The sequence below is a fragment of the Leopardus geoffroyi genome, chromosome A2 (genome assembly GCF_018350155.1).
Source record: "Leopardus geoffroyi isolate Oge1 chromosome A2, O.geoffroyi_Oge1_pat1.0, whole genome shotgun sequence".
Taxonomy (NCBI): domain Eukaryota; kingdom Metazoa; phylum Chordata; class Mammalia; order Carnivora; family Felidae; genus Leopardus; species Leopardus geoffroyi.
In genome coordinates, this window is record NC_059331.1 from 18,162,485 (window position 1) to 18,178,641 (window position 16,157).

A 16,157-nucleotide genomic window follows, 5' to 3' on the forward strand; every position below is an offset into this window, starting at 1 on the left:
ATTTTATTCTGTTGCATTGATCTTTATGTCTGTTTTTAAGCCTGTATGTACCCTCCTGCCTTGATTACTATAGCTTTATAGTAAGTGTTAGAGTCAGATGGCATAAGTCCTCCAACTTTGCTCTTCTCTTTCAAGATTGCTTTGGATATTCTGGGTCATTTCCATTTCCATGGATTTTAGGATCAACTGTTAATGTGTGCCTCTTGCTCCCCACCCCCGAAAAAACCCTGCTTTGATTTTGATTAATTTTGATTGTCTTCAGTCTGTAGCTATGTTGTTCAGTATGGTGGCTATGAACACATGTAGCCATTGAGATTTGAAATGTGGCCATTTTGAATTGGTATATGCTATGATTCTAAAATATAAGTGTACTTTTCGGGCACCTGTGTGGCTCGGTTGAGCGTCTGACATCGGCTCAGGTCATAATCTCGCGGTTTATAAATTCGAACCCCATATCGAGTTCATCGCTCTCAGTGCAGAGCCCACTTCAGATCCTTTGTCCCCCTCTCTCTCTCTGCCCCTCCCCGGCTCATGCTTTCTAAAAAATGAATAAATAAATAAAACATTTAAAAATAAAATAAAAGTGTACTTTGAAGATTCATATGAAAAAAAGGATGTAAGGGGCGCCTGGGTGGCTCAGTTGGTTGGATGGCCGACTCTTGATTTCAGCTCAGGTCTTAATCTAGTGGTTCATGAGATCAAGCCCCATATTAGACTCCGTGCTGACAACACAGAGCCTGATTGGGATTCTATCTCTGTCTTTCTCTGCCCCCCCCCCCCCCCCCCCACGTGCATGCTCATACGCTAGCTCTCTCTCAAAATAAATAAACTTAAAGAAAAAAGATGTAAAATAAAATAGTTCTTGAATAATTTTTTGTGGATTACCTGTTGAAATAATATTTCAGATATATTGGTCTAAATATATTACTAAAATACATTTCACCTGTTTAAAATTTTAGTTTTCATTTGTTTGCTGCTGTATAGAAATACATTTGATTTTTGTATATTGACTTTGTGTTTTGTTATCTCATAATTCATTTATTCTAGTAGTAGTTTTTGCATATTAGGATATTCGAAGTAAACAATCAATTTTATCTAAGAATAGAGACAGATTTGCTTCTTTTTCCAATCTTTATTTAATGTCTTTTTTTCTTTTCTCTTTGCCTTATTGCCCTGGCTAGGGCCTCCAGTATAATGTTAAATGGTCAGGATGGTCATCTGTGCCATTTTCTTGATCTTAGCATTCAGTATAATGTTTTTCATAGGTGCCCTATATCAGATTCAGGCAGTTCACTTTTTCTCCCTCACCTCTCAGGTAATTCACTTTTTGTCCTGATTTGCTGCAAATTTATATCTTGAATGAATTTTGTCAAATGGGTTTTCTGTGTCTGAAATGATCATTTTTTCCACCTTTATTTTGTTAATTCAATGAATTACAATAGTTTTCACATGTTAAATCAGCTTTCCATTCCTGGGATAAACCTCACTTCATTATCATATATTGTCCTTTTTCTATATTGCTGGATTTAATTTGCTAAAATATTTGGATTGATTTTTGTGTTTATGTTCATAAGGGATACTGGTCTGTAATTTTCTTTCTGTTATATTTTTGTCAGATTTTTATATCAGGGTTATGTTAGCTTCATAAAATGAATTGGAAGAAGTGTAACTTCCTTGAGTTTCTAAAAGTAAGATTGGTGTTGATAGAATTCAACAGTAAAACTTATGGGCATGGGAATTTTGTGAGAAAATTTTTGATCATAAAGTCAATGTAGTAGATATAAGAGCTATTCTGTTTATCTTCTCTACTTTGTGTCAGTTTTGCTAAGTATTTTTCAAGAATCTTGTCAATTTCACCTAAGATTTAAATTTATTATCCCTTTTTCACCCGTTATTGGTCATTTGTATTCTCTTTTTCTTAATCTAGCTAAAGTTTTTATCAATTTTATTGATCTATTTTTTTAAGTTTATTTATTTTGAGAGAAAGAGTATGCAAGTGAGGGGGGGTGGGGGGAGGAATCCCAAGCAGGCTCTGCCCTGTCAGAGTGAGGCTTGGACTCATGAACTGTGAGATCATGACCTGAGCTGAAATCAAGAATTGGGTGTTTAACTCATTGAGCCACCCAGGCACCCCTTGTTGATTTTTTTGAAGAATCAACTAATGGGGTTTAATTTTCTTTTTTTTTTTTTTTAAGTTTTTTAATATTTATTTTGAGAGAGTGAGAGCAAGGGAGGGGCAGAGAGAGGGAGAGAGAAAGAGGAAATCCCAAGTAGCCTCCACGCTGGCAACACAGAGCTTGGCACAGGGCTTGATTGAACTCAAAAACTGTGAGATCATGACCTGAGCTGAAATCAAGAGTCTGGCGCATAACTGACTGAGCCACCCAGGCACTCCTGTTAATTTTCAATATTATTTGGTTTGGATTTCATTTATTTCTTGTTTTTTTTTTCTTTATTATTTTTTTCTTTTCACTTGCTTTAAGTTTTATCATCTTTTTCTAGTTTCTCAAGGGGGACTTAAGGATTTTTTTTCCTAGTATAAACATTTACAGTTGTAAATTTCTCCCTGGCATCATGTTAGCTGCATCTCACCAAATTCTGTGGTATTTTCATTATTCAGTTCAAGACATTTTCATCTTCTTTCTTTCTTTCTTTCTTTCTTTCTTTCTTTCTTTCTTTCTTTTTTTTTAGTGTTTGTTTATTTTTCAGAGAGAGAGGAGCACACACAAGCGGGAGAGGGGCAGAGATAGAGGGAGGCACAGAATCTGAAGCAGGCTCCAAGATGGGAGCTGTCAGCGCCTAGCATGACACAGGGCTTCAACCCACAAACTGTAAGATCATGACCTGAGCTGAAGTTGGACACTTAACTGACTGAGCCACCCAGGCACCCCTCAAAACATTTTCTAATTTCTCTTGTGATTTATTTTTTTTCTTTCTTTAAAAAAAAATTTTTTTTTTTTAATATGTATTTATTTTTGAGACAGAGCATGTGCAGGGGAGGGGCAGAGAGAGAGGGAGACACAGAATCTGAAGCAGGCTCCAGCCTCTGAGCTGTCAGCACAGAGCCTGACATGGGGCTCAAACTCGTCAATCACGAGATCGTGACCTGAGCAGAAGTCGATGCTCAACCTACTGAGCCACCCAGGCACCCCTCTCTTGTGATTTCTTATTTGACACACCAGTTCTGCTCAGAAGTATGTTCTTTAATTTCCAAATATTTGCTACAGAAAAGGGCATTCTTGGCAGAGAACAGTTAGCAAAGTGCATGGGGATGCTAGAATCACTTGGTCTGTTGCTGGACTCCAGGGCACAGTAGTTCTGATGACTTCCACTAAGGGCTTCAGGTTTGTCTTGTCAGTACTGGAAAGCAGTGATGGGTTTTAAGCAGTGTGGGAACTGATCTTGGCAAGATGTAACAGCTCTGTAAGAGCTGTCTTAATACTTTTCAGTCAGGGTTTCAGGAAGGTAATCCTAAAGGTTATGGAGTGGAGGGGTCCAGACAATAGTACTAATAGGTTGCTAATTTCTTGATCAAAACAGTGTAGCAAGGGTTCATCTTGATTCTGCTGGAAGATTCTGTTCTCCACGATTGAAAATAATAGAGAAGAATGGAAGACTCCCCAGTTGTGAAGTATTGACTCTGATAGATTCTGAATAACTCTTTGATCATTAGACAGTAATGGCATGAAAACTCAGAGAGTTCTTTCCTGCGAGAATTTAGCTGTTTGTACTCTTTAATGTTTTAATATCCTCCCCAAGGTTTGTCCTGGCCCTTTTGTGGAAAATGGCTTAAATAGTGCCCCTGCCTCCAACACACATCCTTTTCTGCCCCCAAATCACCTGTGGTTGCTTCCTCTGAGATACTGCTGGGGTGTGTGTGCAGTCAGTTCTCCCTTGTGACCCCAAATCAGGGATGAGGTAGCCTCACTGCTGAGACTCCTTTTTTTAGCATAAATTCTTCTAGGTCCTCTTCCTCTACCCTTGTGCTGTTTTTGCCAGAGAGCCTTTTGGAACCTGACTTCCCTATAGATTCCCTGGTGTCCATTATAGGGCAAGGTGCAGTCACACTGCATTTTGCTTAAATTGTCTCTGGGTGTCTTCAGGTGTATATTGGATTACTGAGGGAAAGAATCCCTGATTTTCTATGATACACTGTGGACACAATATGGGCCATTTTCACACCCCCATCTGTGACTTAGGGATCACAGTAGCACTTCCTGCAGAAGGCTAGTGGGGGGTGCATACAGCTGACATGTGTGTGCCTACTATCTTGTATATATTGACGTATTCTTGGCTGTTGGCACTGAAAGAATAGATTCCTATCACTCCACTGTCAGTTCCATAAAGTGCTAGATGTATCTTCTCTTCACATAATCTGTTCTCACCAAAACTCAAATCTGCTGGGATATTCTGAGTTGGTCATTAGTGGATTTGCAGTCATTAATAAAATTTCTGTTTCAACAGAGGGCCAGATTTTCCATAGGTGGGCTGCACCTGGTGTGCTAATTCTGAGGTTTTTTGTTGTTGCTGTTAGTGCTATTCAAATCAAGGGATCAGACGAGGTAGAGTGTTAACATTCTCTTTCTTAAGGAAGGTTGAAGAATTCCATCTTGAAAATCCACAGATTACAGACATGATATCATTTAATAATTGGTGTCATTGAGTGGTCCCCCTGTGTCCAGTAAAGTTCAGGATTCTGTGGATGAGAGGCAGCCTGACCCCTGTCTCAGCCTAAAAGCTTCATCTAAGCCATCAATGGTGAGAAAGGGGAGGTGGCTGTTAGACATGGCCAGGACTTCTCTGGGTTTCCCAGATGGTTTCATACCACAGCATGGCAAGACATTTAGAAGTCAGGACAGACGATGGTGTAGGTCTGACTGGGCTCCATTAGGTAAAAGATGATAGAAAAGGCTGTGAGGAGGTCATCAAAAACAGTATCACAGTCAGGTTTTTAAGAAAGTTTGTAGCCAGGAGCTACATTCAAAACCATTATTTAAGTTTAAACTGTATGTTTTGTCTCTGTATGCTTTGTTTCATTTTGTGATAGTGGTTTGCTGTGGATAAATAGTTTTGTTATGGCTACAGTGAGGAGAAATGTCAGTTATAATTCAGGAATCCTAGACCTAAAGTCTCCATGGTCCTCAACAAGAAAATACTACAGCAACATGCCTGAGTCTGATGCCTCTTCCCGTGCATGGAAGAGAAGTGGGGACCCCCATCCTTAGTGAAGTGTGCTGTCTTGAGACCTGGGTTTTCTCCAGATGTTCCTGGGCTGCAAGACAGAAAGGCATTCACTCAGTGCACAACCTTTGATGCTGATTATGCACTGGGACATGCCCTCGCTGAGTAAGTTGCATCTGTCTCCTTTCAGGAGTAACTTGAGCTCTAGGAGCAGGGGTTGCAAGTTGGTCACTGTGTCTCCCCTCTGTGCAGTTCTTATCTGTGGACCAAGCATGTACTACCTTACGGTTCCTTGGTAGCTCCAGTTTAAAGACTCAGTCCAGTGAACAGAGTACTAAGGTTCTGTGTGTTCTCTTAGCTCCCTGGCCTCAAGTGTGCTTCTCGTTTCTCTTTGATTTAGTGGCACCCTCCTGCTCTGCAGTGCTGTCTCTGGGAAGCCTTATCTAGACCTCCAAACACAACCCCATCTTCTGTGGCCCTACCCTACTCTTGACAACCTCAGGCTGTTCCTTTTTGTAACTAGTCTGCTTCCCCTATTAACAGGATATTGTGGCTATAACACGTACATGCTATCTTACTACTGGCTTATTTAGCCTAATATTAAAATATGAACTTCTTCCTATGTCAAACTTATTTCTGTAACATCCTTTTCAATGACTGCATAGTTCATTGCATGGATATGTCATATATTATTTACCTAGTTCCTTTTTATTAGACATTTAGGTTATTTTTAATTTTTTACTCTTGTAAAACACTGTGGTACACCTATCCTCTATGATCTCTTCAGAAAAATTTACAGAAGTAGAATTGCTAGCTCAAAGCACCTTCTGAGACTCTTTGACAGCCATAACCAGTGTGCTTTAAAAACTTTTTTTTTTTTAATTTTTTTGTTTATTTTGAGGGAGAGACAGAGTCTGAGCAGGGGAGGAGCAGAGAGAGAGAGATACAGAATCCAAACAAGGCTCCAGGCTCTGAGCTGTCAGCACAGAGCCCGATGTGGGGCTCAAACTCATGAACTGCGAGATCATGACCTAAGTCGAAGGCAGACGCTTAACCAACTGAGCCACCTAGGCACCCTTTTTTTTTTTTAATTATTGTTTTTTCAATGTTTGTTTATTTTTGGGAAATAACAAGTGTGCTTTAAAAGGTAGGGGCCACAAAGACTGCCCATAGACTTTTTTTCCCCCAGTTTATTATTTTGAGAGAGTGAGAGAGAGAGAGAGCGCGTGCACACATGCAGGAGGAGCAGAGAGAGGTAGAGAGAGAGAATCCCAAGCAGAATCTGCACTTGTAAGCACAGAGCTTGATGTGGGGCTCAATCTCATGAACAGTGAGATCATGACCTGAGCTGAAATCAAGAGCCAGACACTTAACTGACTGAGCCATCCAGGTGCCCCAAGGCTTTTAAATCTTCCTGCAATCAGGGCTCATTGGTTGGCAGGAATTTGGAGATTTTATACAGGTGTGTGTCGTTTTGCTGGAATTATACAAGTAGTCCAAGCCTAGAGATTTACTGCAAGTAATGGGCCTAACTAGAGGTGCACTTCCCATGTGTGGCCTCCTACAGCAGCTTGAGGGAACATAGACCACTTTAGAGAACACAGCTTTTTTGCTTAAATTGAACACTGGATTGTTAACTATAGACAGGGAGGTTTTGCTTAAGATTCAATTCAGATTGATTTCTTGGAAGGGTCATTAATGAAAACAAAGAAAAGTTAAAGAGATCTGGGAAATCACTAAGGTCATAAGAGTCTGAACTTAAAAGAAGAAGCAGAGAACCAAGAGGAAGAATTTGGAAGTCAAGCCTGGGCCTGCTGTAGACATGAATGTGTATGCACTTCTCAAAATGTGGAGCTCTGTAAAAGAAACTACAGTTGTAATTTGATTTTTTTCTTTTTTCTTTCTTCTTTTTAGGTATCTCATTCAGTTGCTAAACTTATATTAGTTAATTTCCACTGGCAAGTTGCAGAGATTCTGGACAGGTAAGGTGTTTGGAGGAAGAGACATGGCATTGCCCATAACTTCTTTCTCTGCCCACCCACCCAGTGGTGATTATGTTTTGGAGTATATCCTTGCAATGTGCATATTATATATTTAAAACACTGGATCATATTGTATATCCTTTTTTCCTCTCTGTATATGGTGAATATTTTTCCATGTTTGCATTATATTTTTTTCTACCTCAGATTTATTGCTGGCTTAGTATTTTATCACATAGATGTTCCATGCTTTTTCCTAACTCCTGTTGTAGACAGTGAAATTAGTTCAGTTTTTTAATGCCTTTTTAAATTTGTAATCAGTGCCCTTCTAGATAACACTTGCCAACATCTCCATTTGTTTCTTTTGGATATATCAAGTGAGGAATGCAACATACTTTTTTTTTTTTTTTTTTTTTTTTTCAACGTTTATTTATTTTTGGGACAGAGAGAGACAGAGCATGAATGGGGGAGGGGCAGAGAGAGAGGGAGACACAGAATCGGAAACAGGCTCCAGGTTGTGAGCCATCAGCCCAGAGCCTGACGCGGGGCTCGAACTCACGGACCGCGAGATCGTGACCTGGCTGAAGTCGGACGCTTAACCGACTGCGCCACCCAGGCGCCCCTGCAACATACTTTTGAATATTACCTTCAGAAAAGGTAGGCCAGCTTACCATCAGAACCAGAGCTCTTGGCTCTGATCTTCAAGTCTTGAGGTATCCTGGAAGTTCTCAGGAGGAGGGGTTTCTCCTCCTCCTGCACCCTCTGGGACGAGTCCCTGTGTCCCACCTTCATAGGCATGTGCTTCTTTCTAGCTTAGGGTTTCTTATCCTCAGCACTCCTGCCATTTTGGGATAGATAACTCTTTGTCATGGGGACACTGTTCTGTGAGTTGTAGGAGGTTTGGCAGAATCCACTTGAAAAGACAAAATAACAATAAAAAATGTGCAAGGGGCGCCTAGGTGGCTCAGTTGGTTAAGTGTCCAACTCTTGGTTTTGGCTTAGGTCAGGATCTCACAGTTCTTGAGCTTGAACCTGAGCCCCACATTCAGCCCCACTGCTCCTATCAGTGCAGAGCCTGCTTGGGATTCTCTGTCTCCCCCCACCCCCCCGCCCCTCCTCCTCCCCCCCAAAAATAATAAACTTTAAAAAAAATGGGCAAAATACCAAACAAGCATTTCACAGAAAAGAAAGCTCAAATGACCATTAACATGAAAAGATACTCAACCTTCATAATAATCTGGCACACTGAAATTAGCATCCCCAGTCCGTGAAATCAAAAAGATCAGCAGATACTGCCAAATAACCCCTAGAGACCAAAACTGCCACTGGTTGCCACTTCTGCCCTTTCACACCACAGTGAGTCTTTTTTTGAATGGTGTGATCCATTTATCTTCAGAGGAAGGAAGGTCATACCTTTCCTTTTCCAGGCTAAACATAACTGGGATGGCTGTACCCACTGGAGCAGCTTAGCTCACTCAGGAAGGAGCAAGTGTGCTCCTGATCCCACCCACTGCATTCTCACTCTCACTCTCTATCCTTAAGAGCCGAATACAGTTAGATAGACTTCTGTGTGAACTTCATTGTCTGCAGTGCTGTTTCTACTACTCACAATTCTGGAACCATGTAGGTTCCAGCAGTGGGGTACCTCTCACTGCCCAGACTCTGTAGTCTAACTTGGGAAAGGACAAGATGGCTGCAGATATTAAGATTACTAGCGTGAGAAGTAGGAATAAAAGCAGTGGAAGGGAGGCATTCTAAGTGAAATAAGGAGGTCACACTTACATGAGACATTGTTCCCTGCTCAGATTCCTGATTTTTGGGTAATGCATTTTCCTGGGTTTTGTGTGGCACTTTCATTGCCACAGGATAATTGTTTTTATTTTTACTTTTTAAAATTTATTTATCTTGAGAGTGTTTGTGAATGAGGGAGGGGCAGAAAGGGAAAGAGAGAATTCCAAGCAGGGATTCTCTTATGTTATGATGATAGCACAGAACCTGACACGGAGCTTGATCCCACAACCATGAGATCATGACCTGAGCCAAAATCAAGAATCGGACACTTGACCAAGCCACCCAGGCACCTGTTTTTATTTTTATTTTTTTAACATTTATTTTAGAGAGAGTGAAAACAAGTTGGGGAGGGTCAGACAGAGAGGGAGACAGAGGATCTAAAGTGGGCTCTGCCTTGACAGCAGAGAGCCCAGTGTAGGGCTCGAACTCATGAGCCGTGAGATCACGACCCAAGCCAAAGTTTGATGCTTAACTGACTGAGCCACCTAGGCGCCCCTTTTTTTTTAAATTTTTTATTTATTTGTATTTTTATTTTTTTATGTTTATTTTTGAGAGAGAGAGAGCACGAACAGGGGAGGGCTAGAGAGAGGGACACAGAATCTGACGCAGACTCCAGGCTCTGAGCTGTCAGCACAGAGCCTGATGCGGGGGCTCGAACTCAGGAATGGTGAGATCATGACCAAAGTCAAATGCTTAACCGACTGAGCCTCCCAGGTGGCCCTGTTTTTATTTTTAAATGTATATATTTCATACCTCATTCCAGAAAAGAATTAAATTTTGATTATGAAATATTAATTTTTCAAAAATGTATGTGCACACGTGATAATGTATAGGTTTTAAAGAATGATTAAGCAAACACATTTAAGTGTCCATTCAAATAAGAAGTGGACATTTTATTCTGAAGCTTCTGGTGGCAGTTCCTGCTTAGCCACACCCCCTTCCTTCTCCGAAGCAACCGGTATCTTGAATTCAGTATTGATCATTTTCTTATTTATTCTTTTTTTTTTTTTCTAATGTTCATTTTTGAGACAGAGCATGAACGGGGGAGGGTCAGAGAGAGAGGGAGACACAGAATCCAAAGCAGGCTCCAGGCTCTGAGCTGTCAGCACAGAGTCCGACGCGGGGCTCGAACTCACAAACTGTGAGATCATGACCTGAGCCGAAGTCGGATGCTCAACCGACTGAGCCACCCAGGTGCCCCTCTTATTTATTCTTAAATTATATATCCTTTAGTTTTGGATGTTTTTAGAACTTTACAGACATGGAATCATGCTGTCTGTATTCTTAAACTTTTTAAATTAACAAGGTTGCATCTTAAGACATCCTATCCATATTCCTGTCAACATTTGTGATTGTGAATTTTAGTTTTTTGTTGTTATAAATAATGCAGCTCTGAAAACTCGTGTGTATGACCGCTATAGTGTCATATAATTTTTCTAGGGTTGAGTGTAGGAAGTGAGTTACTGGGCAATAGGGTGTGTGTTTCTTTACCTTTGCTAAATGACAAAATGTTTCCAAAGTGATTGTACCATGTTATATGCCCACCAGTGGTATGAATGTTCCTGATACTGTCACCCTTGAAGTTTTACAATCTGGTGGGTGGGTATAAATGGCATCTAATTGTTTTTAATTTCAGTATCCCAGATTATTATGGAGGTTGAGCATCTTTTCTTGTTCATGGCCGTTTGTGCTTTTTTTTCCTATGAAATGCTTGTTCTGTCTTTGTTTTTTATTGTTATTTTGTCTTTTCAAATGGATTTGTAGGAAATTTGCTTTTATTTATTCTGAATATCAGTCTTTTGCTTGTTATGTATGTATTCAGTTACCTTCTATTTATTTATATAGCCGGGTTTTTCACTTTATGGTGTGTTCTGATGAACTGATATCCTTTTTTTTTTTTTTTTTTTTTAAGTTTACTTATTTATTTTGAGAGAGAGGGGTGGGGACAGGGACAGAGATCTGAGAATCCCAAGCAGGCTCTGCACTGTCAGCTCAGAGCTCGATGTGGGGCTCGAGCTCATGAACCACCAGATCATGACCTGAGCCGAAGTCAGATGCTTAACCAACTGAGCCACCCAGGCACCCTGAACTGATGTTCTTAAATGTACCATAATATTTCAGAGTTTTCCTTTATGCTTTTTTTTTTTTTAATTAAGTTTTTATTTATTTAAGTAATCTCTACACCCAATGTGGGGCTCGAACTCATGGCCCCAAGATCAAGAGCCACATGCTTCTCCCTGATGAGCCCTCCAGGAACCCTGTATACTTTTTTCTGTGCCCTTTTTTTTTTTTTTTTTTTTTATGTTTATTTATTTTTTTAGAAGGAGAAAGAAAGAGTGCCCTCAAGCAGGGGAGAGGCCAAGAGAGGGAGAGGGAGAATCCCAGGCAGGCTCCACTCTGTCAGTGCAGAGCCTGAATTGGGGCTCGATCCCACAAACCGTGTTATGAAACCTAAGCTGGAATCAAGAGCTGGCTGCTAAACCAACTGAGACACCCATGTGCCCTTTTTTTATTTTATTTTTCGAAGATTTTATTTATTTATTTATTTTTTATTTTTTTTAACGTTTATTTATTTTTGAAACAGAGAGAGACACAGCATGAACGGGGGAGGGGCAGAGAGAGAGGGAAACACAGAATCGGAAGCAGGATCCAGGCTCTGAGCCATCAGCCCAGAGCCCGACGCGGGGCTCGAACTCACGGACCGCGAGATCGTGACCTGAGCTGAAGTCGGACGCTTAACCGACTGAGCCACCCAGGCGCCCCTCGAAGATTTTATTTTTAAGTAATATCTATGCACAGCGCAGGGCTCGAACCCACAACCAACAAGATCAAGAGTTGCATACTTTACTGACTGAGCCAGCCAGGCACTTCTGCATTTTCTATGTCTTAAGATATCATTCCCTGTTCTGAAGACACAGAGCTGTTTGCTTATATTTCATGAAAGGGATTGAAAACAGATATGGTATTTCATAAGTATTTTTCTTATAGTTTCGTATCTTTGAAGCAGGGTTATTATTCTCATACGAATTGAGAGCTAAAAAATTGAAAGAGGAAAAAGTATTTATACAAAGGAAAAGGAAGCTTGGTTCTGTCAGATAGTAATTAGAGACAAAGACACTTTAGTGCAACTGCAGCACTTGTTGGTGTCTTCTGATTTTGTTCACAGGTTAAAATGCTTATCTTCATTTCTGATTCCCTTTATTTCTGCTTGTATTTTGCAGATACAAGTCTAATTCTGCTCAGCTGCTTGTTGAGGCTCGAGTTCAGCCCAGTCCCTCGAAACATGTGAGTGTCTCCCACTTGAAAGGCTTCTCCTGACACACATGGTTCTTGCTGTGGCTTAAGGTGTTATTGAGAACCATCTTGCTTTGTTTCTGGTACAGCATGCCTGAGATTTTTGTTCCAACATGGGCCTAAATCTTCCATTTCCATTATAGTTGGAAGAGTTTCCTCATGGATGGAGAATAAATCATTGCCAGTCCTGGGGCCCTCTCCAGCCTCACCTTGCTCTTTACACTTACACACAGCCTGCGTTCCATTCCTGCTGGGTTCTTTGGTGTTCCCAAGCTTACTGCACGCCTCTTTGACTCTTCTCATGCTATTCCCAGCTTGGAATGTTCAGACCCTGTCCCCATCTTTGTCTGTGGGAGTGGAACTCATTTTTTAAAGACCCAAATTGAGCTCTCTCTCACAAAGCCTGTCTCCCGCGATCTCTCCTCTCCAAAATCCTCTAGTTATGCCTTGAAGTCTTTGCGTGTGTGATGTACCGACTCACTCATCCTTTCAGCTCCCCTACCACACTGTGTGTGCTTTGAGGATAGGAACTATGTCTTACAGTGTGCATGGCAATTTCCTGTGTATTTAGGAGTTAGCAAATATTTTCAAATAAATAAGGCCATGTTGGAAACACTCTTTAGGAGGAAGAATTGGGGCTCAAATTGCCACTTCGGTAGTTCTTGGGAGAACATTTCTAGGAGCATACTAGATAAACATGAGAATACGGTCTTTTTCTTCAAATTGTTTTTTGTATTCCCAGTGAGCTAACCAAGAACCTAATGTAAACCTGTAGTGGACTTTTCCATCAATTTGTGGCTTGGGCCAGGGGTCCCCACATTGTCTTTGTCTGTCAGTTTGTGTAGCATGGCATGGATTCTGGAGTTCAAGCTTTGCGGTTATTTGCCCACATCCTAGAAGGTTTCTTTCCTAGTAGGAGCCTTCCTCATCCTCTAAATTAATTGTACTCGACATCTCTGCAGTATGTTATGGATGAGTTGTGACTTAGTAAAAGCTGTAATATTTTGTGTTTTGGGCATTAATAATGGGGAAAGCACTGTCTTTGACAAGTAAACCTGCAGTGGGACTATTAGAAGCTTTACATGCTCAGCTCAGCCTCTAAGAGCCTCTATAGTACTTGTTGAGGGACAGCTCTGTTCATCAAATGAGGCAGTTTATAAAAGAACCCAGTAGCCTCTAAAAGCAGAAGTTGAACTGCATGACCTCTAAGGACCTTGGCAATTTGGAAATCCTGAGCTTTTCAGCCTGACATTACAAACTACTGTAAGTTTTCCATTCAGCCTTCCTCTGCCTCTCTGAATCTGAGAGATTGTCCAGGGCGAACACTCAGGCACCATCTCCTTTAGGAAGTCTTCCTCATCTATGCTTTCTGTTCAGAACTCTTGGGACCCGTAGAGCCCACACATTTGTTGAGCTCTAACACTTGTTGCAGGGTCAGAATCACTTCCCAAAGACCTAGCTGTGTGAGGCACCCCTGTGGCTCCCAGACTCTAGAGGCTCCTCTTTACTCATTCTGTTCCGCCTCTCCCCAGGTTCCCACAGCCCACCCTCCTCACCACTGCGCAGTGTGTATGCAGTTTGTGCGGAAGGAAAACCTACTTTCTCTGGCCTGTCAGCACCAGTTTTGCCGTAGCTGCTGGGAGCAGCACTGCTCAGTACTTGTCAAGGACGGTGTGGGTGTAGGTGAGTTTGCCACAGAATTTGTAAAGGCTAGCATGAAGTATTTATCTTCAACTCTGCCCCTTTAGGTACTCAGGTCAGCTGCGTGTTTTCTTCTGAGCCTGATTGAGGTTTTTATTGTCAGAACCATTGGTTTCCATTTCCAAACACAGGTTGAACAGTCGCAAGGTTTTTCTCAGTCCTGAACAAAATGAGATGATTAAGGCTATTGTTTGGGCATATATGTAAACATTAGTGTGAGTGCAAGGCTACTTTTTGGGAGAACTGTCCTTAAGCTGCCTACCCTATCTTGATAGCCCAAGTGGCAACCATAACTCAGAAACACTCAGAGATTGCTGCTATTTAGGTAACATAATTCAGATTTGGTGATTGGTTCTAGGAGTATTTGTTAGAGTATGACTTGATGTTGGATCTAACTTAGTATCACATTAATGGTGTCTGCAGAATCTCATTGTGTTGGGTAGAAATCACTTGCACATAATATTAAACATCACAAAATGAAATTGTTAGCCAAGAACCATATAGGATTTTTTTTTTTAATGTTTATTTTTGAGAGAGCGTGCACTTGCACACGAGTGGAGGGGCAGGGGAGGAGTTGGGCAGAGAGAGGAAACAGAGGATCCAAAGTGGGTTCAAACTCCCAAACCATGAGGTCATGATCTGAAGTTAGACACTTAACCAACTGAGCCACCCAGGTGCCCCTAGGATTTTTTTTTTTTTTTTTTTTTTTTTAATTAAGTTCTGTGCCCAGTTGGGGCTTTAACTCACGTCCTTGAGGTCAAGAGTGGAATGCTCTACCAACTGAGCCAGCCAGGTGCCCAAAGTACTGTATAGGATTTTTTAGATGATACTGCCTTTTTAGTGGTGCTATTTATTTGTGATTTATATGTAATTTGAGAGAAATCTTAGTTGCATCATTGTAAATATATTTTTCTCTCTCTCTTTTTTTTTTAATACATTCTGTGGCTTCAAGGGTTTCCTATATGGAATCTGAATTTGTTGGTTGAACTCAGTGGGGAAATATATTCTTGTTGTGTCTTCTGCGACGCAGTTGTCCATCGTGTTGCCTTTATTCAACAGGAGTCTCTTGCATGGCTCAGGACTGCCCACTGCGAACACCAGAGGACTTCGTGTTTCCATTGCTGCCCAATGAAGAATTGAGAGACAAATACAGGCGCTACCTCTTTAGGGACTATGTGGAGGTATGACCAGCCCCTGTTGTGCCTCTGTCTTCCTGGACCTACTTCCCATCCATTCTCCTCACAGTTACTTTGTAGACTAAGCTGCCATTAGGTGCTGTATTTTTTTTTTTTTTTTAATGTTTATTTATTTTTGAAAGAGAGACAGAATATGAGTGGGGGACGGAGCAGAGAGAGAGGGAGACACAGAATCCGTAGCAGGCTCCATCTCTGAGTTGTCAGCACAGAGCCTGACGCTGGTCTCAAAATCACAAACCATGAGAGATCATGACCTGAGCCGAAGTTGAACGCTTAACTGACTGAGCCATCCAGGCGTTCCTACATGCTATAATTTGAAGAAAGAGCTGCACAGCTTTTTAAAAGTTTAGAAACCCCTAGAGTGGTAGTGAAAGAACATACGCCCTGGAGTCAGACTGACAATAACGTGAATCCCACGTCTCTTACTTCCTCACTGTGTAGGCTTTGACCCATTATTTTACCTCTCTGAACCTTGATTTTCTCTGATAGAATGGTCAGGCGTGCTCACCTTCTACCCAGCTGCTTAACAAGCTGTTGTTTGTCAGGGGATGAACATGAGTCATGGAGATCTCAGGAGTTGCTCTTGCATTTGGTTCCCTGTGTGATTTAGCACAGAGAAGGGGTATTGCTTCTTGTGCAGTTTAAAAACTGTCCAGAATTCCAGCGTTTGGAGTCCATCCCCTCCATTGGGCTTCCAGTTGAGAGTTGCTGCTTTCATGCAGCACAGTTTTCATCTTTGTCTTTTGTGCCTGAGCTTACTGGATTGACTCATCTCGGTCTTCTCATGCACGTGCTGTGGGATAAGCAGTGCCTTGTTCTTTGTGTCGTTTGCTGCCTCTGGTACATGCGTGAGGGTCATCGAGCCTTTCAGAGTTTTTGTTTTTAGGGAAAATTGGTGTGTGATGTAATAATTCAGTATTTGTATATAAAGTGATCACCATGGTAAGTCTAGTTAACCATCCATCACCATATAATTGACTCCCTTCACCCATTTTACCCATCCCATAACTCCCTT

At 41.3% G+C, this 16,157-nt stretch overlaps 1 protein-coding gene across 5 annotated transcripts in view; it reads left to right on the forward strand.

Annotated features, from left to right (window-relative positions):
• ARIH2 (ariadne RBR E3 ubiquitin protein ligase 2) overlaps positions 1-16,157 on the forward strand; it is a 50,317-nt gene that overhangs the window by 23,438 nt on the left and 10,722 nt on the right. For all 5 annotated transcript variants that reach the window (XM_045496807.1, XM_045496808.1, XM_045496809.1 and 2 more), the window contains 4 exons: positions 7,096-7,163; positions 12,173-12,236; positions 13,778-13,928; positions 15,006-15,127. In XM_045496807.1, the coding sequence (XP_045352763.1) occupies positions 7,096-7,163; positions 12,173-12,236; positions 13,778-13,928; positions 15,006-15,127 (405 nt within the window). The remainder of the gene's footprint in view (positions 1-7,095; positions 7,164-12,172; positions 12,237-13,777; positions 13,929-15,005; positions 15,128-16,157) is intronic.